Here is a 23808-nt window from a genome sequence, read left to right on the forward strand (position 1 = left end):
ATGAGCATTAGCATCCGTACAGGCTGAGGATGAGCACAGACAGAGCAGAGCCAGAGGCGCATGCACATCATGGTCTTCGCAGTCATGACTGCACAAAGCCAGCAGCATGACTCTGAGCGCCTGTTAGCTGAGCCTTTGGGCTTCATGGCTTCATAATGTCTGCTTCTCCGTTTGTAATGAGGATGGCCACGGTCTTTGGCTCATAATGTGGACATAATCCACCTGCGACTGTGGGGAAAGTCCTTGCCTCAGCTCCTAGAGCTCTGCGTGCTTGCGTGTAAGTGGTCAAAGTCGTTAAAGCCATGTCCAGGATTCCTGCTTAGCCTCATTGCCTCATTTGATGATTCTAGAACTTGACATGGTTCTCTACCAAGTGAGTTGTTGTCTCAGTTTTATAATGCTGCTGCTCTGAAGTATGTGCAAGTTTGAAGTCCTTAATCTGGTATCTTTAGTTTTGAAAGTGGGATTCCTCACTTTGGTCCCAGCAGATCTGGGGGTTGGTGGAAACCTTTTGAGGGATTACCAAGTTCTTTTGCCCCAGAACTAAGACTCAGACATGACACCAAACATGCAGACAGCAGCCAGCAAAGTGAGAGCACTGACTGAGGAAGAATAAACTTCAAGAGAGGAAGCAGGCCTCACAAAGGTGCATAGTGGCTCAGATGCGAGTGGGGGACATCACAGGGGAGCTTTTAAGGGTCAAACACAGCCTGAGTTTAGCACAGCTTTTCCACACATTTAGTTCTAAATACAACTTCATGGGTCACACACCTCAGCATCTTAAATCTCCACATAGAGGTGTGCATCTTAGTATTAAAACAACCAAAGGCAACTCTTGGACACTGAGCACCTCTTTGTCTGGGCCAGTGGCTCCAGCTACTTTTAGTTGGCATGCAGCTGGGTGAGACAGGGGGCCCAGCCCTCCTGTTTGCCAATTTTCTCTTTTCATATTCTAATTTTCTAAGACTCTGGGTAAGGTCCTTTAGGCCTCACTCTGCTCCTCCATTCTCTTGTTTGAATTTCACTCCACTGTAGAACTGCATCCTTCAGACCTTTATTTGGAATAAAAAAGTAACCCATGGTTACCAGTGAGAAAGAGACTATGAGTTGTGCTCTGGATGTGCTAAGTGTGAGGCAGCTGTGGCCCATCCAAAGGAAGGTTCCAGTGGACTGCAGACACTAGAGTCAATGCAAATGTTGGATTAATGGCTAAACATGAGCTCAACTATAAAAAACCGTGAAATCCTGATAGTTTGAAATACATTTAAATAAAAGTAGTAATCCCAGTTACTTGAGAGACTGAGGCTGGAGGATCACAAGTTCATGATCAACCTGGGCAGCTAGCTTAGTGATACTCTGTCTCAAAAAAGAAAAAGAAACAGGCTGAGGACATAGCTCAATAGTAGAGCACTTGGGAGAGGTCATAGGTGCCATTCCCAAAAGTAGCTTTCAAAGGACCCACACCCTATGCTAGGAATACACATGCAGGTGCCATTTTGGATCTACAGAGAATGGTCAAATATGGTACCCTTGAATAAAAGCCAGCCTAGAAATTCAGCTTTCATACAAGTTTCAATGTTCTATTTTTTCTTGTTCCTCAAAGTGGAAAATGAAGAACTATCCCATATTTTAGCTCCACCAATGTGGACTGGCTTCCTACAATGGCAGAAAATGGGCTAGACCCAACGGGCAGCTTCTAAGCACCATACTTCCCCACCGACAATGTGCTGAGAGCTGTTTACCGTGTTTCCTTGCTAAACCTTGGCTAGATGATTGATGGTCAATAAAATCAATAATAGCTGCTTGTTAGAAGCTCCGCAGACTTATCTCGGCCACAGATTTATTAGATCAGGTTGAAGTCTGATTTTATACCTGACTTTATGTGACAAGGCTCTGGGAATGCCACTTCACAGGTGTGAGAGGGAGGATGGTCGAGTGTAAGCAAACATGGCTTTATAGGCTCCAGGGACCATTCTGTCCTGGCAATGGCATAAATATTAGTAAGCGACAGAAGATGTGGGTGTGTAGTACAGTCAGCTGTTGGTCACTTGCTGGCATGAAAAGAAACTACAGACCATCAAAGGGAGATTACGGCAGGGCATGCTCTGGAGTCTTGTTCAGCTTTGCTCTTGGGCCTGCTCTTATTTGACTGGCCAGGGTTTTACTTACTCTGAAGTCAGAGCCTGCTATGAAGACTTGTTTTAGGTCACCGCCTTCACCCACTTCTGCCAGCTGCTTTCTTCAGAGGACAGGAAATGTCTTGGAAAATTACACATGGCAGCTCAAAGCCTCTCTCAGACTTCTCCTAAAGCGTGGGACACAGTGACGAGTACGCCTTGTCTGTGCCTCTTCAAGGACAGCAAGAATAAAAGAAGAGGAGCAACTATCTCAATGAGGCCAAATGGTAGCCATCAGGGCAGAATGTGAGCCTCTGTGTATGCAGCAGCCGCAGATGAGAACCAGCCACCTACGCATCTTAATCTGTGCTCACGGACGATGCTTCCACATCGAAGAACAAAGTTGAGCAAAACTTTGCAAAGCGAAGTCCTTACGGAACAGCTTCTTCTTTGGTCAGAGCCATTAGCACGAGCGTGCAGCTTTGATTTTATGCAAGCGTCCTTATCTGTTTGTGCTGCCGTTCAAAATACCACAGGCAGGGGAATTCATAATGAACAGAAATGTGTTTGGCTCACAGTTTTGGAAGATCCGAAGCTGCAGCTGCTGAGGGCCATCTGCTGCATCATGACACAGCAGAACGCATGTCGTGAGTGAAAGAAAGTAAGGAGGGGCCAAACTCACACTTTCATCACCTTCTCTCTCAGTAACTAGTCCAGCATCCCATCACAAAGCCATCAATCCAAGCCATTGATCCATCCCTGAGGGCAGAGCTCTCTGACCTGACTACACCTTAACGCTCGCACATCTCAACTGTGCTGTACCGGGGGATAAAGGTCTACACATGGACTTTGGGGGACACCTTCGACTCACAGCAGCAGGCCTTATGAATCATAATATTATTTGGCAGAGCTTGAATCTGTTTCTAAACTGTGACTGCTCGTGAAAGGGACTACCCATGGCTTCTTTAACTATGTGGCACTGAATGTGATGGTCGTAGAAAATTTGGGGACAGTAAAAGGCCTCCGGACAGAGGCTGATTAGGTGTACATAACGAATGTGAGGTGTTTTTAATGCATGGCTTCCCTGCAGCTCAGCTCTGAATAAAGAGCATTCACACTTGGCACTGTGGGCACGGCCAAGCCAAGCAATGCCAATAGACTACCTGAGACACCTCACTCAGATCTGAGGCTCCCAAATGTTATGAATTACAGTATTTGCCATGTACCTACAAACTTTCCTGCTCTTATAGAAACATGATATTTTAATCTCCAGAAACAAAGCCTTGAAAATATTTCCTATTGCATTCATAAGCATGTAAGTATCAAATTAGTGGACCTTTCGATTAGAGTGTTTAGTATTCAAAGTTGACATTTGAGTTTCATTTAAAAATTTATGGAATGAACGGCTTAGAGTAGGACAGAATTTCCAGCAGTTTCTCCCATGTTTCTGAACATGCTTCTGCCATCCTTTTGCTTATTTATGTGTTTTCAACATTAATTATAAAAATATCGATCAACTCTGAAAGATACTGAAGATATTCTATGACCCGCAGTATCAAGCCCTCAGCCAGGATGTAATTTCTTATGCAAAAATATGGCACGCCCATCCCATCAGTGTGCAAATTTGCATCTGTCCCTAATAAATAGTATGATTATATGTATGCAAAAGGATTATTTTACGATATGTTTCTTTGCAATTTATTATCAGTAAGTGTTTAATTGGCGTACCTGTGTTATGTGCCTGTGTATTCAACATGTGTTGAATTTTCTTGGGTGAAAAGGGACCATGGGAGAGTAAGTTTAAGAAGCTCGATTGAGTCCCACAGACAAGGATGCAGGAAAAGATTGACAGCAAACACAGATCATGCATTTCAATAAATAGCTGTGTTTTCAAACATGCATCCATAAATATTTGAGATGTAGACACAAAGTATTCCTGTGCCCCTTTCATTTTTAAAATCCCTTTATTCTTTTATGTTATCTTCATCTATAAAATTTAAGATGTATTGTTTTGTTGAAAGACGACTGTGGCTGAGCTAACAGGTCCCTACCTGCCACCTAGTTCTGTCTGTGGCATAGGCTGGACCCCTCAGGACCTAATCTTGCCTGTTTATCATCACCTCAGATGATCTAGCTTATGGGATGCTAACAAATTCAGCTCTCCGTTTTCCTCACTCATATTTTCCTCTTGCAATAGATTTTGTCACAAGGAAACTTAGAAAAAAAAAAAGACTTTTAATTTCTTAGCAATCTTGTGAGAAATGAAGGATCCTGGCTACTTGTTACGGTAGCCAGGTCATTATTTCCTGCTTGTCAGAAGGTACAACTGGAGAGCGGTCGATGCGTGGGCTCTGGAATCAGACGGCCTAGGTTCAAATTCTGGCTCTGGTGCGATTTAATGGCATTCCTATATACTTTTTCACATGAAGCTAGGTAGATTATCAATGTTTTTAAAGCAACAACAACAACAATCTACTGTAAGTGGCCTCTAACAGTGTCTTGCATATAGTGAGTATTCAGTGCATTTTAACAGCAAGTGTTGAATAAAAGTTTTATGGTTTGATGAGCACTGGCTGGCTAACGTATAAACCTAAAACTCTGGCCTTATGCTGTTAGCAATTAATCTTCCTCTCACCAATCTTTTCCTTCATTAAATAAATCTTTATTGAACATCCACTAAGGACAAAAATATGGGCGGAGACAAAGATAAAATCAGGGGGGAAAAATACTATGGCACAGGGTGATTTGGTTCCAGAGTGAAATATTCAAATAAGCAGATACTTAACAAAGGATGCTCGCTTATAGAACACAGAACTGGGAACCCTAGGGAGGAGGGTGAATAGAAGGCAGGGCTGGGGAGATGTTTGGGATCAGACCAGAAAAGATAAAGACATTGACATAAGTGGGTCTGTTTCAAACACTCAGGTGTCAAAACCGTGATGCAGAAGAGTTTCTAAAGTCAGGTGCATTAAGAAGAGAGGAGGAAATCAGTAATATATAACAGACAATATATAATATATAAGATATAATAGGATGCATATATTCAAGATCAAAAACACAGGAGAGTTTTCTTACATTTTCAGATTAACAGTAATCAAATCAAAATGAAGGGAATTTCTCTGTCTACAGGTTTTTTTTTCTGTTAATTTTTAAAGCTCTGCAGTTAAAGCCATCTGTAGTTATAGAGACCAAGGATGAAGGGAACCCTTTGCAGGGATGGGAGAAGCATGGTTTTCGGTGAGAAGGAGGGCCAGGGGCAAAGTTGCAGAGCGAGCTCATTCAAGCTGCACTTAGGGATGTGAAACTCTGGCCTAAGAAGGTGGTGGGAGGTAAGTCCAGTGGGTAGGGAGATAGGTGGAAGGTCAGGAGGTCAGATGGGGAGAGAAGAAAAAGGAAGTTAATTAGGACTATGACTAACCTTAGGCCAACCCATTGCGCTTTGATCCAGAAAGGTGAAAGATGGCAAATCCATGGCCAAATAAAAATACTGTGCTCCTGTCCCTGATACAACTGCAGAAGAAAGGGTCAGTCACCTGACAGCAACTATAAGTTGGCTTGAGCAGCTGGGATAGGTGTGTGTGTGTGTGTGTGTGTGTGTGTGTGTGTGTGTGTGTACCCTTGGAAGGAGGGCACTATGTTCCTCTATAGTAGTAAACCTTCCTAATGCTGCAATCCTTTAATATGGTTCCTCATAGTTTAGGGTTGTGGTGACCCACCCCCCAACCATAAAATTATTTCGTTGCTACTTCATAACTGTAATTTTGCTGCTGCTATGAATGATGCAATCAGATAATGTATGCAGGATATCTGAAATCTGACCCTTGTAGGGATTGAGTCCCACAGATTGAGAACCACTCCCCTACAGCCAGGCAACTGTGAGCTGCTGTGGTTAAGTGCTGGGAATTGAATGTGGGTTCTCTGGAGGAGCAGTATGCGCTCTTAACCGCTGAGTCATCTCTGCAGCCCTCTACCTCTTAAATACTGACTTATAAATCAAAAGCATTTTCAAAATAATCTATTTCTACCTAATAAAGTTTAGTGAGAAACTCAGTTAAACTTGCACTTGGCATTATGTATATAAAGCCCAAAAGCAGTTAAAGGAGATCTGTTAATTTTCATTACACAGCATTAGACTTCTGATGCCTAAGATCATCTTAAGAAATTACAGTATTTACAATAGTAAAGAAGACAATATGCACCCAGATTCTTATATATAAGCATTACAGGATTAGGTAGTTCTTTACCTTTGACTTTTAGTATATGGAGAGTAAAAAATTAACTCAACATTTACTTAAGAATTAACATAAGATGTGAAGAGGGGCTTGCTAGGGGCTTTCTTCCTCAGGAAGAAATTCTATTCTGGAATTATTGGAATTCTATTGTGTGTAGGCAAAAAACAAAATAAAACAAAACAAAAAAGCAACCAACCACACAAACAAAAACCCAAAAAATTACTCTTTCCCTTAAATAAGTTATTGACTTAATCATTGACCCTACAATGTTTCCTAAACATTTGAACCACTCAAAAATGTTTCCAAAGTTGAATTAAGTTGGAAAATGCTGGCCTTGCAACAAGTAGCTACTTTGTTGTTGATACATAGTATTCCCTCTTTTCTCTCTATCCTCTTTTGAGGGATCTAGATTTAAGACTCTCAGTAGATGCCCAAAGCTGTGTATGATGCCAAACCCTTCATATATAGTGTATTTTTATGCACATGCATATTTACAGCAAAATTTAGTTTGTAAATTAGGTGGAGATTAGTAACAATCATAAACGTTAATAGTTATAATAATATAAAATAAAAGACATGTGTATAGGTCTCTCTCAAAATATGCTGTACTTGTGGCTCTTGTGATGATGTGTGCCATGCCTAGATGATGAAAAGAACTGGGGTGGATGATGTTGGCACTGTGACATAATGTGGAGCTGCTCCGTAAGGGTTAAGCTCAGACATTGCCGTCCTACAGCAGTGCATCTGATAATGGACCAAACTAGTAACTGAGGCTATGCAGTGGATACTCTGGAGAAACGGGTGAACCACATCCTGCATGGGACAGACCAGAATGGTACAAGATTGTCTCAGATGTACCAGAATGGTGCAAGAGTTCATCGTGCCACCCAGAATGGCAAGCAAATTAAAACTTAGAAAGTGTTCACTTTCGGAAATTTCTATTTAAGACTTTTGAGCTCTGGTTGGCTTCAGCAACCAAAACCACAGAAAGTGAAACTATAGACAAACGAAGGCCACCGTATAGAATTATGAAGCTATGATGATGTGCAACAGGAACTGACTGTCAGGAGGATGTTTAGAATGGAGAGCCCCAAACTTATTTAACTATGGAAGCAACCTTGCTGGGAATATAGTTTAAGAAATTCTGACCTTGAGTATAGGTCAGTGGTGCTGGAGGGTGGCTCAACACTTAAGAGCACTTGCTACTCTTGCAGAGATCTGGAGTTCAATTCCCAGCACCCACATTTGGCACCTCACAAGTGTCTGAAACTACTGTGCCAGGAGATCCAGCACCCTCTTCTGGCCTCCATGGAGCATTTGCATGCATGTCTCTCTCTCTCTCTCTCTCTCTCTCTCTCTCTCTCTCTCTCTCTCTCTCTCTCTCTCTCTCTCACACACACACACACACACACACACACTGGATTCTGGATTTTTATGTGTCATGAGAAGTTTCTTGCCTTTGAAACAGACATAATTTGATTATTGGTCTAGTATGTAAAAGAGATGGTCCTTTTAAAACATGGCATCAGAGCACACACTGGGCATTTAGAGTTCTTTTAAATAAAGCTGCCCTTGGACTTCTTTGAGAACAACTTCACAATAAAAGCAACCAAAGAAGCCGGGTGGGGAGGTGGTGGCACATGCTTTTAATCCCAGCACTCGGGAGGCAGAGGCAGAGGCAGGTGGATCTCTGTGAGTTCGAGGCCAGCCTGGTCTACAAAGAGAGTTCCAGGACAGCCAAGGTTACACAGAGAAACCCTGTCTCGAAAAGCCGAAAACAAAACAAAAAACCAAACCAAAAAGTCAGCTAATAGAAGTCAACAGGTAGACTTAAGGTCAGCTCTGCTTCACCACAGCAACCCTGACTCTGTATTTGTATTTACAGCATCAGAGTGCAGCTATGTAAGTACAGTGTTCCAGAGACAATTTCTAAAACTAAGAACAATTAGAATCCTCAATGCAAATGGCCAAGTGTTTTATTTTTTTTAAATCACACACTTTTGTAACTTGGGATTTATCAGTTTGAAAGTGGCAGAGAAACTAGTTAAAGGAGAAAAAGGGGTCCCTGTTTGCCGAGGTTTGGAGATTATTACCACAGCATTACTTGGTCTAAGCCGACATGGTGACCTCATGGTGACCTCTAGCACCCAAGTCTCACCCCTGGGAAAGCAGATTTTGTTGCACTTCCCATGAAACCTTCATATATCACCTAGGCTGCCTCCTGTTCTTTACAACTAGCAGTCTCTGATAAAATTGATTTTAACATGATATTATTTGCAACTATTGTGCTATTGCACATTTTATTTTCACATAGAAGGTTCTTCTTCCCTAGATGCCAAGGTTTGGGCTGATCTTAACAGGTACATTATTTATAGGACTTTCTTCAGAAACAGAAATGATTACTATCATAGACTGAGAACAAATACTCATAGCAGATTGTGCCAACTCTGAGAGAAGGAAGTATAGTGCTTTGTTCTCTTGTGTTTTGAAGGTCAGAGCAATTCTGGTCCAGGAGCATTAACAGAGACAGAAGCATTAGCACAGAGTCTAGCTGTGCACAGTGCAGCAGTTCCATATTATCTTATTAAGGAAAAATAAACTTAAGGAGTCATGTCCAGTGTTTTTTAAACAAATGACAATGGGATTGTAAAACCCATCATTCTCCACTCAGCTTTTCCAGGCCATTTGGTTACTCTGATATTGACCGGACAAAAATGATACTGATTCATTATTCTGGAAAAATATGCCAAAACCAGACAGTCCTTGGTCTTCTCACCATTTTATTCCATTTCTCAGGGTTTTAAAAAAAGCATATATAGAAATTTCAACCATAATGTCCACCCACAATTTCCATTATCAGCCTCAACAGATGACTTGACATTTCGACCACACATGGGGTGTGGCAGAGATTTGAAGGTTCTTTCTGGTCTTTGTGGATTGAATATAGATTTTTCCTCATGAGCATGCAATGCTGTGGTTCTCACCACCCTGATTAGCATATAAGACTAAGGTCTTTGGCCAGGCACAGTGGTTAACTTATTTATTTTTAGACACTTTGTAGAGAAATTCAACAACAGGTCAGCTATGTCCAGACTACAGTTAAAGGGGGAAAATTGGTTGAGAACTATTATTTTTTTCAACTTTCAAAATTAAATGTCACTCAAAAAAGTGTAATTGGAGAGCTGAGCATGGTAGCACATTCCATAAATTCCTTGTTACTTAGGAGACAAGGAAAGAGTTGAGACAGACCCTAGTGATAGCTGAAAATGCTGGCATTTGCCTTTTGTATCACAATTATTACTGCTGTTGTAATCTTAACTGCAGAGTGGGCATCTCTCAAAGTTAGCTTTTCTAGTCTCCAAGGAATGCTCGGAAACTGGTGGGGACACAGAAAAGGATTGCAAGGCTGTGTTCACTGCCTCATTCGTGGACATACAACCTGTGGTGTAAAGACAGTTTCTCCTTTGATAATGCTGGGCAGCTGTCATGTCCCCCCCAAAACAACCCCACCCCTGCCTTCAAATAAGCGGAATACTTGAAAAGTAAGGTTGACATAAAGCACATCTCTGGAAAGTGGTCTCCTTTCTTCTAAGCAACATAGACATATTAATCAAAAGAGCTCTTTCCTCACAAAGCTTATCTTCCTGTTTTTTGTGTTTGGGGGAGGGGCCAATAGGTAAGGACAAAATCGGCATAATTAATATATGTGGCATGTTATCATGGTGATAAGTACTGCTGAGAAAAATATAACAGGGAGGAAAGGGTTGTCTGAGGCAGGTGGCAATCATTGGTCATCAAAGCCTTCGTCTGTCTATGCACTAGGGAAGAGAATTTCAGGAAAGGACACTCAATGTAAAGGCTTAGGCCGAGGGCAGGCCTCTGGCGTTGGTTAAGCAACAGCAAAAACACAGAAGCAGAGAGTGAGGGGTCAATCAGTGGAGGAGGCCAAGAGGAACATGTCAAGTAGGCTTTGCTAGAATGTTCTAAGGACCGTCTGAGAACCCACAAGAAGCCATCAGAGTAGAGGAGTTGCATGGCAACATGTTAATGGCATTGGTTTTTTGGTAGCCCTGGGAGAGGCTCTATCAACAGGGGCCCAAAAGATAAATCTGCTAACAGGTGTCTCAAAGTTTGTACACGCAGCTACTGAACCCTGGCGGAATAAGGGTTTGGGGAAAGTGATGGTTTTAGGACGTGACCTGGTCCTTCTGCTTCAGCCTTATGTTCCCTTCCCCCCGCCCCCCCGAGGGCCAAAGCCCAGACTATATGCCATGGGACCGCTGGACCTCCCAGCCATCTCGAGTTCAGGGACTGGGACCTGCTTCCCTTCCAGCAGGGGCTTCAGGTCCAGCTCAGAGCGGACTCATCAGTATTCCACCCACAGAGTCTCTCCCTACCAGCGCCGTGCACCAGGGCTTCTTTTGCTTTCTTTGCTGAGACAATCCCCCGAGGTCCGCGCTACGCGATCGCCCCGCCTGCCCCTTTCTCCCGGGCCCCAAGCCACCCTGCACTGGCACTTGCCCGGAGGCCCTTTGCCACCGGCGCGCCTCTGTCAAGCCACGTAGGCTTTGCCCTACAATAGTGGCGGCCATAGATAGGCTGCAGACTGAAGAAGGGGCGCCCTGGGCCCAGCTCACAGGCGGGGTACCCAGTGAGGGAGACCCACGCTAAGGCATCCCTGTAACAGCTCTGGAGACATGCAACTTCCTTGCGTCGCCTCAAACGTCCCCGGAGCCTCCTGCAATGCACCAGATCGCAAGGCAGACGCCAAAGGCACCTACACTGCGCCCCCACTTGGATGCGCTGTGACCCTAAGAGGAACCCACTGCTGCAAACCCGGGGCGCGGGGGATCAGGGATGGGTTGTATAGGACTCACCTTGTGTAATTTCCACATGGCCCCCAAAGCCTTGACTTCGTGGCTGGAGTGTTTGCCCTCCTCCAGGCATTGGTAGCACACCGGCATCTTGCACTGCACACAGTACATGCTGTGGTTTTCCAGCTCGTGGTCTGTGCAGGTGGAGACCTTGCGCGGGCTCAGCCGCCGACTTACGCGGCCCTGGGCCGGGGGCACCAGGCGGTGTTTGGCTAGGGGACCCCGCGGCGGGTGGCAGCGCAGGCGGCAAGGGTCGCAGTAGAAGACGTCGCATTGTTCACACATGACCGTAGCTTCCTTGGGCGCCTTCTCGCAGAGCTGGCACTTGAGGGCCGCAGCTTTGCTCTGTTGGTAGCGGTCGATGACCCCTTCCAGGACGCGGTTCTTGGGGAAGCCGCGAAGGCCCCGATCATCCAGAATGAGGCTGCGGTGGCACTGGGGACAGGTGATACAGGAGTTGCGGGGCACCGGAGCCAAGGCCGGTGACAGGTGGGTGGGCGGTGGCGGCATAGCAGGGGGAAAAACACGGACGCCGTTGGGCGATTTCTGGCAAGGGGTTGTGGGGGCGCTGGCGAAACCTCCGTAGGAGCCATAGCCGCTGTCCGCTTCGCTGTACAGGCTCATCTTGTCGAGGTCCAAATAGTCATAGTCGGAGACCCCAGAGCCCGAGGCCCGACGGCTCTGGGGGGACTCGGACTCCGGGGTCTGCACCAGGATGTTGCGGGCGCACGCCTGACATAAATTGTGAGAGCAAGGCAGGATGATGGGCTCCCGATAGAAGGAGCCACACACAGGGCATTTTAACTCTTCTTCCATCTCTTCCATGGGGACCTGGCTGGAAGCGAGGCAGCAGCGGCTGCAGCAGAGAGGGGGTCCTGACCTGGCGAAGCGGCCGATGGGCCTGTGGTGTCCAGCACCTTGGCCAGCGGCGGCGGTGGTGGCGCCTTCCCGCGTCTCCAGGCGCCGACTCCCCGCGACGCGCTCTCTCTGTGAGCCGCCGAGCCTCCGCGCTGCGCTCCTGCCCGGACCCGCCCCCTCCCGCGGATAGCTCCGCCCCTCTAGAGAGCCGAAGGTTCATTGGACGGCGGCCGTGAGAGCGGCGTTTTCATTGGCCTCCCGCCCTGTCTGTCTCCGCTCCTCTGCAGGCTACCAGGGGCTCAGTGAATCGGTGCTGGAGCGGTAGCTTCGCCAACTAGCTACTGCGGGATCTCGGAAAGGGGCTGGCGCGCGGGCGGAGAAGGAGGATTGGGGCGAGATGATTCATCCCTCCGCCCGCTTCCTTCCGAGCTAGGGTGCAGTCACCCCGGAGCATGGGGCGTGAGAACCCCTCCCAGTCGCGAGTGGGCGGCTGTTGCCTGTCGCGGGCGCTCGGCGCTTGCTTTCCAGCTCTGGTCTGCGCGCCGACGCATCCCCGCTAGCGCTGTGCAACGCGGAGGATGCCCCTTCTCCTTCCGCTGCGTGCAGCGAGCAGGCACCTCCCCCAGGCCTTCCTGGAGGCATTTGGGCTTTTCTCCAGCTGCCAGGAGCAGCTGGAGCGCCCGCTGCGGGATGTTTGAAGGAGCTGGTTGTGTGCCATAGCTGCGGTGCCCACTTCCTGCGCCCCAGGTTGCTTTTTAAAACCCCACTGAGGCAAAGGCGTAGTATTCCTCCAAAATTGTGCCACCATCTCCACAAGCTTTAAGTGTGCGGTGACCTCCTACGCCTCGGGGTGAAGGTACCTCGGTTTCTCTCACCCTCCCAGCTTCCTAAAGCTCGGCCTTCAGCGGCTGCTTGAGGTTCCGAGGGAGCCCAGGAATATTAGTTGAGTTGAGGCAGGAATAGTTTGTGTATTTTGGAGTGCCTATCGTTTGGTAACTGTGTGAACGAATCACTGTAGAACTGCAGATTCCCAATGTTTGATTCCAAACAACATTATCCAATGTCACATGCTCTGAGCATCTACCATAAATTCCAGAAAAGAGGGGGGGGGGGCGGGAAGGCTTTTTTCCTGCTTCTGTGAAGTGATGAGGGATCCAATGATAGCTCTTACGTACTAGCAGATTTCTCTTTTCCCCAGACTTGCATCAGAAAATGGGTCCCGCTCCTTGCCTGCAAAACCTTTGAGATGACAACGACCATAGACTCTTTGAATGGAGATATTAGCCTGTTAATCAATGGGTGGAATCTTTGAATCCAGTGACATTCCAAGGAAGTAATTTGTTCTTGGGGGCATACATAGTTGATTTTCTGAGCGATTCATGAAGCAAATGACAAAAATCCTTTCAAATTCCGTGGGATTTTTCCAAATTTTCAACTTCCAGAAGATAACTTGATTATTCATAGCTACATGTATAATTTAAAAGCACTTTTCGCCTTTAAAAGAAGTACTTTCTATGTTCTTCTTTGCCTTTGGAGAAACAGTACAAATAAACTGGGTTATCTTGCAAATATATAGTTTAGTATGATGACAACAGTAGTTGATCATTGGCTGTGTGGGAGGAAAATTCGCATTGTTATTTAAAACTATGTTAGTCACAAATCCTACAGGGTTTATTTCTAAACCCAGATTTTAATTAATTGAGACCAGAGTTGCTAAAGGTATATGGAGTCTGTTTGTAGGGAAAGAGTTTCTTCAGGTTTGATTGGGGCATTATCTATATTTTGCAGGCTACCTAGACTCTATTACTCCAGTCATACTTTGTGTATATCAAGTAGTTCATTCTTAAGAAATTTGTGGAAAGGAATATTCGTTCCCTTGGGAGTTACAATCCTTTCATGTATTTTGCATTCACCTGCACAAGTCACAGAAACCTTGGTTAGTGAAGTGAGGCACTGTCATTCTTCCCGAGTTTTGGCTTCGCCTATCACGGTATACCATGTAAGAGGTCTGTCTGGTGATTAGCAGGCTGGTTATGCTTGGCTCACAGGAAAGGGTGGCCTGAGGGAATGTCCAACGATAGGATTCAATGTCAGCTACAAACAGCCTCAAAATGATGCAGACTAATGGAACAGTTAATCTATTATTAAGCTATTAGGAAATAGCTTGAGATGGATGAACTGGCAGATCTGGTTGGTCAGGACCTAGCTCATCACCCACCAGGAGAGAGCTTTCAAAATGACTGCCTTTTGTTGAGAAGTCTCCTCTCCAGCATCGTGACTTGATTCAATCCTTGTAATAAGAACACATAGGCACAACTATCCCCAAAGCTAAGAACCTAGAGCAATCTTTTAAGATCCAATACTGCTGAGGCTGGCGGTTTGAGCCCACGACTAAGAAAGGCTGTGGTTCCTTTTCTTCTTTCACCAAATAAATACTGAGTTGCATTTGTCAGGTTCTGTGTGTAGGGACATTGTTACACTTTGCCTATCCTGCTTACCTTCTCTGAGAGCTTACCATTTTTCTTGAATTCATTTCTCTATTTCTGTAGGCCTTTAAGGATGGCCTCTCATGTTGTACAATTGGCCACAATATACTTTAAGCCCATTTAAAAAAGTCTGAATGCAGTTGATGACATTGTAGAAGTGCTGGCCCACCAGGAAAGTTTTCTGTTCCAGCTGGGCCCTGCGGTGTGGGATTGCTGGCCCTGTAGTTTCCTCATCCCTGGGGTGGTGACTGCAGATGTCCTCATTTGCATAGAGTGCCGGATATGATCTCATGAAATGTACTATTCACCCAAATGGTGCTCTTTAGAAATGAGTTGAACAAATTAGAAGTGCACACTGGCAACTTTTCCACTTTTTAAGAAAAGATGAATGTTTTCTAATGAAAAATTCAATCTCTTTTGTATCTTTGTTTAACTACGATGCTTGATGACTAATTCCATATTCTTTTTGAGTCTAAAGGATGGAAACAATGAAGAAAGGATTTTCTGATATCTCTCCACATTCTCTTTTAGAGCTATTTGTCCTTAGATGTATTGGTGTTTGTGTGGTGGGGGTGGGGGTGAGGGGCAATGAAAGGAGCTGGCCAAGGCTCCTTCTCTCTCTCTCTCTCTGTGTGTGTGTGTGTGTGTGGTGGTGTGTGTGTGGTGTGGGGGGGTATGTGTATGTGTGATGTGTGTGTATGGTGTGTGTGTGGTGTGTGTGTGTGGTGTGTGTGGGGGGTATGTGTATGTGTGATGTGTGTGTATGGTATGTGTGTGTGTGGTGTGTGTATGTGTGTGGTGTGTGTGTGGTGTTTGTGTGTGTAGTGTATGTGTGTGGTGTGTGTGGGAGTATGTGTATGTGTGGTGTGTGTGTTATGTGTGTTGGGGTATGTGTATGTGTGATGTGTGTGTATGGTGTGTGTGTGGTGTGTGTGTGTGTGGTGTGTGTGTGTGGTGTGTGTATGTGGTGTGTGTGGTGTATGTGTGTGGTGTGTGTGTGGTGTGTGTGTGGTGTGTGTGTGAAGTATGTGTATGTGTGATGTGTGTGTATTGTGTGTGTGTGGTGTGCGTGGGTTGTGGTGTGTGTGTGGTGTGTGTGTGGGGGTATGTGTATGTGTGGTGTGTGTGTGGTAGTGGGGTTGTGAGGTGTGTGTGTGTGTGTGTGTGTGTGTGTGTGTGTGTGTGTGTGTACACACAGGTGCTCATGGATGCCAGAAGGGAGTGCCAGATCCCTTGGAACTGAAATTACAGGAGTTTGTGAGCTGCTTGTTGGTGAGTTCTGGGATCTGGACTTTACTCTGATAGAGAAGTAACCGTTCTTAGCTGCTGAGCCATCTCTCTAGCCCCTAAACTTTTAACTGAAACAAAATGAAAGGAGACTTTGAAGATAGGTGGTCCCCCATAAAAATCCCTACCTCACTTAGCAGGTAACAAAAATGGCTCTGGATTTTTTTTTTTAAATACACCCTTAAAGGCAAAAAGAATATGAAGTTAATCACCATTTCCTGATGCTGTAACAATACAGAAACGGTAACTTACAGAAAAGAGAAATTAACTGGCTCACAGTTCTGGTAGCTGAGAGGCTGACAATACAGCATCTGGTGTGAGCCTTCTTGTTGTGCATGCCATGAAGGTAGGAAAAAAAAAAAAAAAAAGGCGAGAGGGAGGAGGCAAATCAAGGCTGACTATGTGTGTTCTTTTAACATGGATTCTGCTCCTGCCATATGGAAATCTCCCTCACAGAGTAGCGTCCCCGTAACGCGGCTCTTAAAGGCTCCACATCCCAGTTCTCCCTATCAAGGATCAATTTTCCCAGGACAGGAATTTTGGAAGACACAGTGAAATCATAGTACATGCTAGGCATTTCTGAGACTAGGGGGCCTTTCTCAAGCCAAAGAGAGAAAGTTACAAGATTCCAAGGAAACACAGCAATCACGAATCTCATTAGACAAAAATATTTGAAACAAGACTTTAAACCAAACGTAAAAGTTGGCTTTAATTTTGCTTTTTTTTTTAAGACAAAGTCTCATTGTGTAGTCTAGGTTGGCCTTGGAACTCACTGGATAGCCTAGCCTGGCATCAAACATGCTAATCCTCCTGCCTCATTCTCCCAGGTGCTGAGGCTGCTGGCATAGGCCATTATACCTGGCTTAAATACTCCTCTTTCCATAAGTGACAAAAATCAGGCTTAACTTCAGGACATAACAATTGTCAGCAATGGGATAGGAGAGGAAACAAGACTAGTCACTACAAGAAGGAAGACGGAGGTGAGTCTGTTTCCAGGCAGGCTTCCTACAAGACGACAGTTCATAGAACTTGGACATGGATGTGCTGGGTAGTTTCATGCCAACTTGACAGACGCTAAAGTCATCTGAGAGGAGGGACCCTCAATTAAGAAATTGACTCCATAAGATTGGGCTATAGGCAAGGCTGTAGGGTATTTTCTCAATTAGTAATTGATGGCGGAAGGCCAAGACGTTTGTTGGTGGTGCCATCCCTGGGCTAGTGGTCCTGGGTTCTATAACAAAGCAGGCTGAGCAAGCCAGGGGAAGCAAGCCAGTAAGAAACAGTCTTCCATAGCCTCTGCATCAGCTCCTGCCTCTAGATTCCTTCCTTGTTTGAGTTCCTGTCTTGTCTTCCTTAAATGATGAACAGCAATATGGAAGTGTAAGTCAAATAAACCCTTTTCTCCTCAACTTGCTTTTTGGTCATGGTGTCTCATTGCAGCAATAGAAACCGTGACTAGGAGAGAAGAGGGATTCAAGTCAAGTCCAGCAGTCATCATGAATTCAATAGAGTATGGATTTGGAGGAGGCTGAGGAAGGTAGAGGTGGCAGGGAGGAGAGGGAAGAGCTGAGAGTTTTCAGGTATCTGCATGGAGGGTACATATGGAGGTTGTCCCCACTAGCTTGGATAGTAAGAACTTCAGGGAAAAAAAAGACCCATCCGTGTAATTGCAATGCAAACAATTCTTAGAGCAACAAAGGACCAGGAATTATTCATACTCCCCTTTAGTCAGAATAAATAGCAGCGAGGAGTATACAAAAAATCTACCATTTCTATGATATTTAAAAGTAGCATCAAAAAAGATGAAATTGAATTAACAAAATGTTATCTGTATGCTAAAAACTATTACATAGTTCAGAGGAAAAACAAAGATGGCCTTAATAAATGGAGACATATATAATATTTATAGCTTGCCCAATCCAATATAGCTAAGATGACAATTAACTTAAAATTGATCAACAGTGCCAGTGCTATTGTGGTCAATACTCCCAAAAGTTTTACTTTAGGGAGAAAATGACAAGCATTCAAATATTTAATTGAATGTGCAAAAATGCTAAAGTATTTTGAAAAAGAAGATCTTATTTAAAATATTTATACTGATTAATACCTACTCTAAATCTACAATAATTAAGGTATTGTGTTAGTCACTTATGGACACACAGAGATCAATGAAACAAAAGAATTCACATATCAATGGTAACTTAGTTCTAAGTAAGGTTATGGAAATATTGAAGTTAAAAATATATCTAATCTTCAGTTTACCAATTTAATTAGCAGGAAGCTATGTTATAAAATACATCAACAAGCCAGTCATCATAGTGGACACCTGTAATCCTAGCACATGGAAGACAGAGGCAGGAAAAATTATAAATTGGAGACCAGCTCAGTGCATACAGAGAGGCTCAATCTCAAAAGCAAAGTGAAAAAAAAAAAAAACAAAAAACAAAAAAAACAAAAAAACCAAAAATAACATCAAAATGTAAGTATATTCCTGTAGAAAGAATTTGTATTATTCCCAGCCCAATAAATAAAAAGCAAATGAATAGATAAATAACATTTAACTGAACATATTATCAAATAGATTATATTATGTCTCACCACAGAAAAGGGTGAAACCACTTAAAAGATGTTAGTTCTTGGGGGAGGAGATTAACCAACAAGCTCACAAAGACAGGATATAATGAAGAACTAATGGACCATCTCAAAGTCCTGGAAAAGGATGTAAAAATAACGGTCATGGCTGACTGGTGGCCAAGATACAGGTTGCTGTAGCCCCTTCAAATGGACCAGATCAGGACCTATGGTAGTTTGAATGAAAATGGTTCCCGTAGGCTTATAAGGAGTGGCACTATTAGGAGGGTATGGCCTTGTTGGAGTAGGCGTGGCCTTGTTGAAAGAAGTGGGTCATGGGGGCTGGGCTTTGAGGTTTCAAATGCTCAAGCAGGGCCCAGTATCCTTCTCTCTTCCTGCTGCCTGCCAATCTAGATGTAGAACTCTTGGCTCCTTCTCCAGCACCATGTGTGCCCAGCCCTGCTTCCCATCATGATGATGGTAATGCTATTTTTAAAATATCTATTTTATTTTATTTTTGGTTTTTTGAGACAGGGTTTCTCTGTGTAGCCTTGGCTGTCCTGGACTTACTTTGTAGACCAGGATGGCCTCAAACTTAGAGATCTGCCTGCTTCTGCCTCACGAGTACTGGGATTAAAGGTGTGCACCACCAAGCCCAGCTAACAATATCTATTTTATTTTATTGGGGTTTCTTTTATCACTTTCTCCCTTCTCCACTCCAATCCCCTCCAGCAGCCCAACACCAACCAGGTAGGGGAGAAAGAAACTTAGTAGGGGAGATGGGGCATAGTTCTCTTTAGCTGGTTAGGGTCATTGGGTTCCTTGGGGCAAGTCCAATCTTCATTTCAGGATATCTCCAACTCCTTCTTATCAAACTGCAACAACAGAAACCAGGAGCAGCAGGGGGTAATATCAGCATTCTTCTTTCTTGGAGCCCCACCCCCCACCTCACCCCCCACTCCACTCCAGACTCTCTCTGGGCTCTTATATTTATTGCCTCTCAGAGTCCTCAGAATTAAATTATCTGCAGCTGGCAAAGATCACACCCCTCTCAGAGTCTGAATGAGGAAAATAGTTGGCTGTTGTGGACAATCTAAATGAGCCCCATGTCCTATACCTAGGATTAAAACAAAAACATTTTGCATAGCATAACTGAATTTTAAAAAGCGTCCACTACAGATGATAATGGACTAAACCTCTGAACTGTAAGCCAACCACAATCGAAGACCAGATAACTTAGTCTTTCAATTAAGCTTAATAGGTTAGGGGTTAAGATATTTTTAGACCAAGATAGATGTTTTAAGTTATAAGAGATGAGATATGATAGATATAGATCTTCATTCAGAAATTTAGACCTAACAAGATAGGAAAGATGTTTACTTCAAGTTTGCTAAATACAAATAGCCAAATCACTATGAATGTAACATTTATATAGTTCCTGATTTTTTCGATTCTTCCTGATGTATGTAGTTTATTTTATTTGTGTGTAATAATATAAATGTATATGTTAAAAAGAAACATAATATTAAAATTTTTTTTTAATCGTAAAAAAAATTTTTTTTTCTTTATAAAAGTTTCCATGATTGTGGCACCTCTTCATAGCAGTAGAAATCCTAACTAAGACAGGACCCAAAACAGAATACAGAGAACAATAGCTGGTAGTGCCCCCTTTCTGGTTGAATTCAAATCAGCTTCAGGGCTTTCTCAACTTTAGGGGTACTAAACCCAGACACGTATTCACACATCTTGTACATCTACTTATAAAAGACTGAATTCTGGGTAAAATGGGCTTCTAAGAAAAGCATTCCCTTTCCTGGAAATGCTCACGCAGGCATGGGTAAAAGAGACATAAAAGCCTCCCCTCTGTCAAAGGTAAGTCATTGTTGTTCAACTCCTGCCCTTTTATTTTTCTAAAGAATATATTCTTCCTTGTTTGCTCTAATTAAGCTTTTTGACTATTGGATCTATTATTTTCTATCTGAATTCCCTTTCAGGAGTATGAGTACTGAGTTCTACTGGCATAGGGACCAGGGAAAAATGGAGTCTTTATCTGCATTGATTAAGAGAATGTCTATCAAATATTGTTACTTGAGACAAGTAGTTTGCATTGGAATTTTTTTACTTTTGTGTTGCTGAGACAAAAATATCTGAAAATAACTTACAGGGAGGAATTATTTATTTTTCTTACAGCTTCAGAGGTGTCAGTCCATCATGGGTCGAAAGTGTAACAGAAAAGAGCACTCGGGAGCTGGAGAGATGGCTCAGAGGTTAAGAGCACTGATTGCTCTTCTAGAGGTCCTGAGTTCAATTCCCAGCAACCACATGGGGGCTCACAGCCATCTGTAATGTGATCTAATGCCCTCTTCTGGCCTACTGTATACATGATAATAAATAAATAAACCTTTAAAAAAGAAAAGAAAAGAAAAGAAAAGAGCACTCACATTATGGCTAGCAGGAAGCAAAAAAAGGAACCAACAGTGATTTGTTTCCTCCAGGTATGTAGCAGGGCATTGCTGACCCGCCAACAGATGAATAAAGACACAAAGACTTAATAATTTTTATTATAGTTTAGGTCTTAGCTTGGGCTACCTCCCAACTAGTTTACCTAACTTAATTAACCCGTGTATTCTAATCCAAGACCCACCACATGACCTGTTACCTCTCTCTAACTCAGCCCAAGGTCCTGTTCCTCTCTATGTCATGATAGCAAATGCACATGTCTGATTCTTCTCCCAGAGACCCTCTCTCAGCCTGGAAGTCCCACCTTTCCTCTCTTACCTAGATATTGGTCATCAGATCTTTTTAAGCCAATCAAAAGGTGAAGGAGGAAGAGAGTTTACAAAATATGAGACAAGTGATGAGCTATAAGAATAACCAGACAGTACTCAGCTCTCGGCCAGTTTAGCAATGAACAATTGAAAATACAGAGAATCACTTCTCACAGCATACAAAAGATTACCCCAACACAATCTTACCTTCTGAAATGTCCAAAACTTTACAAAATATCAACAGAGCTCCCAGTTTTAATACATGATCTTGAGTGGAGTATTTCATATCAAACCATAACAAGAATATACATACACAAGATACCAAAAGGTTTAGGTAGACTTGACAATGTCCTTTTAACAGTATCCATATGTGTATATATCTTCATATGGTTATATAACCCTGTAGGAACTTATTGAAACATGAAAACCAAGTTGTAAACCATGGTCACCTGAAGATCCCAGGCTGGAACTGGAGGAGAGGGTAGAAGCCATTCAAAACACCCATTTCTACCTCCCTAGAAATTAACCTGAGATAACCAGATACGTGAGGGTTGTATTTCTATAACACTGCACAGTTTAGCATAGCTCATGCAGTTTTTCTTAGCATGCACTTTTTTCATGACAAAGACTATCACAAAACTTCTGTGACTCTTGGAGGACTTTTTCTAGCCAGAGAAGCAGACTCAATCCACATACCAGACAAACTGAGGCTTCAGGGAGGAAATTCCCTTAGAATAGCCCATGGGGCTGAGGAGAGAGCTCAGTTGATAAAATGACTGCCATGTAAGGGTGAGGGCATAAGTTTGGCTCCCCAGAACTGCCATAAAAGACAAGCGCATTGGTGTGTGTCTGTAATTCCAACACAATGAAGGGCAGAGACAGGCAGATGCCTGAGCCCATCAGCCAGCCTGCCTAGCTCAATCTATGGTCTCCAGACTCAATGAGAGGCCCTATCTTCAAACTTAAAGTGGAAAGTAATTAAGGAAGGCACCACAGGCATTCTCATACATATCGACCCATGAGAGAGAGAGAGAGAGAGAGAGAGAGAGAGAGAGAGAGAGATTGAGAATAGCTCAAACAAGGTTGCTGTGGTGATTTGAATAGAAATGGCCCCCAAAGAATCATGTGTTTGAGTGCTTGCCCTATAGGGAGTAGCACTATTAGGAGGTGTGGCCTTGTTGAGTGGGTGTGGAGTAGGTGGGGCCTTGTGGGAGGAAGTAAGTCACTGTGGAGGCGGGCTTTAATGGCTCATATATGTTCAAGCTACACCCAGTGTGGCACACAGTCTCCTTCTGCTGCCTGAGGATCAAGATGTAGACTTTCAGCTTCTCCAGCAGGCTGCCATGCTTCCAGCAACAATGACAATGGACTGAAGCTCTGAAACTGTAAGCCAGCCCCAGTGAACTGTTTTCCTTTATAAGAGTTGTCGAGGTCCACAGCAGCGAGAGCTTAACTAAGACAGTTGCCAAGTAGGTGAGTGTCTCCTGTATGATACCTCAAAGCTTTGCATTGGAATGAACAAAGCCAGAGTGGTTTCATAGTTCACCCTTAACTTGATACCTCCTAAACTTTCCTTACTTCATTGACTTAATGGTACTCTTTGGGAGTAACCCTAAATAAAATACTTGCACTTAAATTTGTTTCTGGAGGCATGCTTCCTGGAAAAACTTAATCAAGATAACTACTGAGTGAGTGGGGCGGGGGAGCAGGTGCGTGTTGAAAAGGGAACTTCAAGTCATCTGAGGATGTGGAGCAAAAGGAAATCTCATTTAGTGCTGATGAGTGCAAAATACATCACTTTGCAGAATTTAGCAGTTTCCTACAAAGTAAAACGAAGTTTTACTATGTAATCCAGCAACTCTGCTTCTTGGTGTTTACTTAAATGTGTTGAAACCTCAATGTCCCTGTACTGCTTCAGTTTGATTGGGCCGCTATAACAAAAGGCCAGGAACTGAGTAAACCATGAACAGCAGAGCTTTGCACAGCAGAACTTTGCACAGCTGTGAAGCAGGGAAGTCCACATGCTTAGTGTCTGGTGAGGGTTTGCTTTGCTGAGTCATTAATGACACCTCCTCGCAGTTCTGTAGTAGAAGGATCAGACCGACTCTCTGAGGCCTCCTATGAGGTTACAGATCCCATTCTTTAAGGCAGAGCCTCCCAAGGGCTCCACCCTCCTACTACCATAACCTTGGGGTTTAGGATTTCAGCGTATGAAGTTTGGAGGACACAAACATTGGGCCATCGCATACTCACAGCTGCTTTATTTATAATTTCCAATCCACACACCCTTCAGTAAGCAAGAGGACAGCCATTCCTGTGGAACGTACAGAGAGCTAAATAGTGCTCCTTAACACAAAGATGCGACTGATCGAGCCACAAGAAGAGCCATGAATGCACGTTACCAAGTGAAAGCAGCCGATCTAAAGAGGCTTTCTAATCACCAGTCACACTTTCTATGGCTTTGGTCACAAAGCTTTTGTGTGAAACAATTCAAGGTTCATAGCAGAGGCTTTTCCATCAGAAAAAGCAGATGACTATGGCCTTGCTCTTCACTTTACAAGTTTCTTGATTATCTTAAGACTCAGTTTGCCTTTCTATAAGCTCCTTTCTATACA

The 23808-nt window shown here is 43.8% G+C and overlaps 1 protein-coding gene across 17 annotated transcripts in view; it reads right to left on the minus strand.

Annotated features, from left to right (window-relative positions):
- Trim9 (tripartite motif containing 9) overlaps positions 1-12226 on the minus strand; it is a 107034-nt gene extending 94808 nt beyond the window's left edge. For 10 of the 17 annotated variants that reach the window (XM_051147169.1, XM_051147167.1, XM_051147158.1 and 7 more), the window contains exon 1: positions 11227-12225. In XM_051147169.1, coding sequence (XP_051003126.1) covers positions 11227-12048 — 822 coding nt within the window. In that variant the 5' untranslated portion in view covers positions 12049-12225. Of the gene's footprint in view, positions 1-11226 lie in introns of all 17 variants that reach the window. The other 7 variants (XM_051147192.1, XM_051147176.1, XM_051147181.1 and 4 more) reach the window with 2 other exon arrangements.
- Between the last annotated feature and the right edge of the window lie 11582 nt (positions 12227-23808).

This window comes from Acomys russatus, chromosome 1 (genome assembly GCF_903995435.1).
Source record: "Acomys russatus chromosome 1, mAcoRus1.1, whole genome shotgun sequence".
NCBI lineage: Eukaryota > Metazoa > Chordata > Mammalia > Rodentia > Muridae > Acomys > Acomys russatus.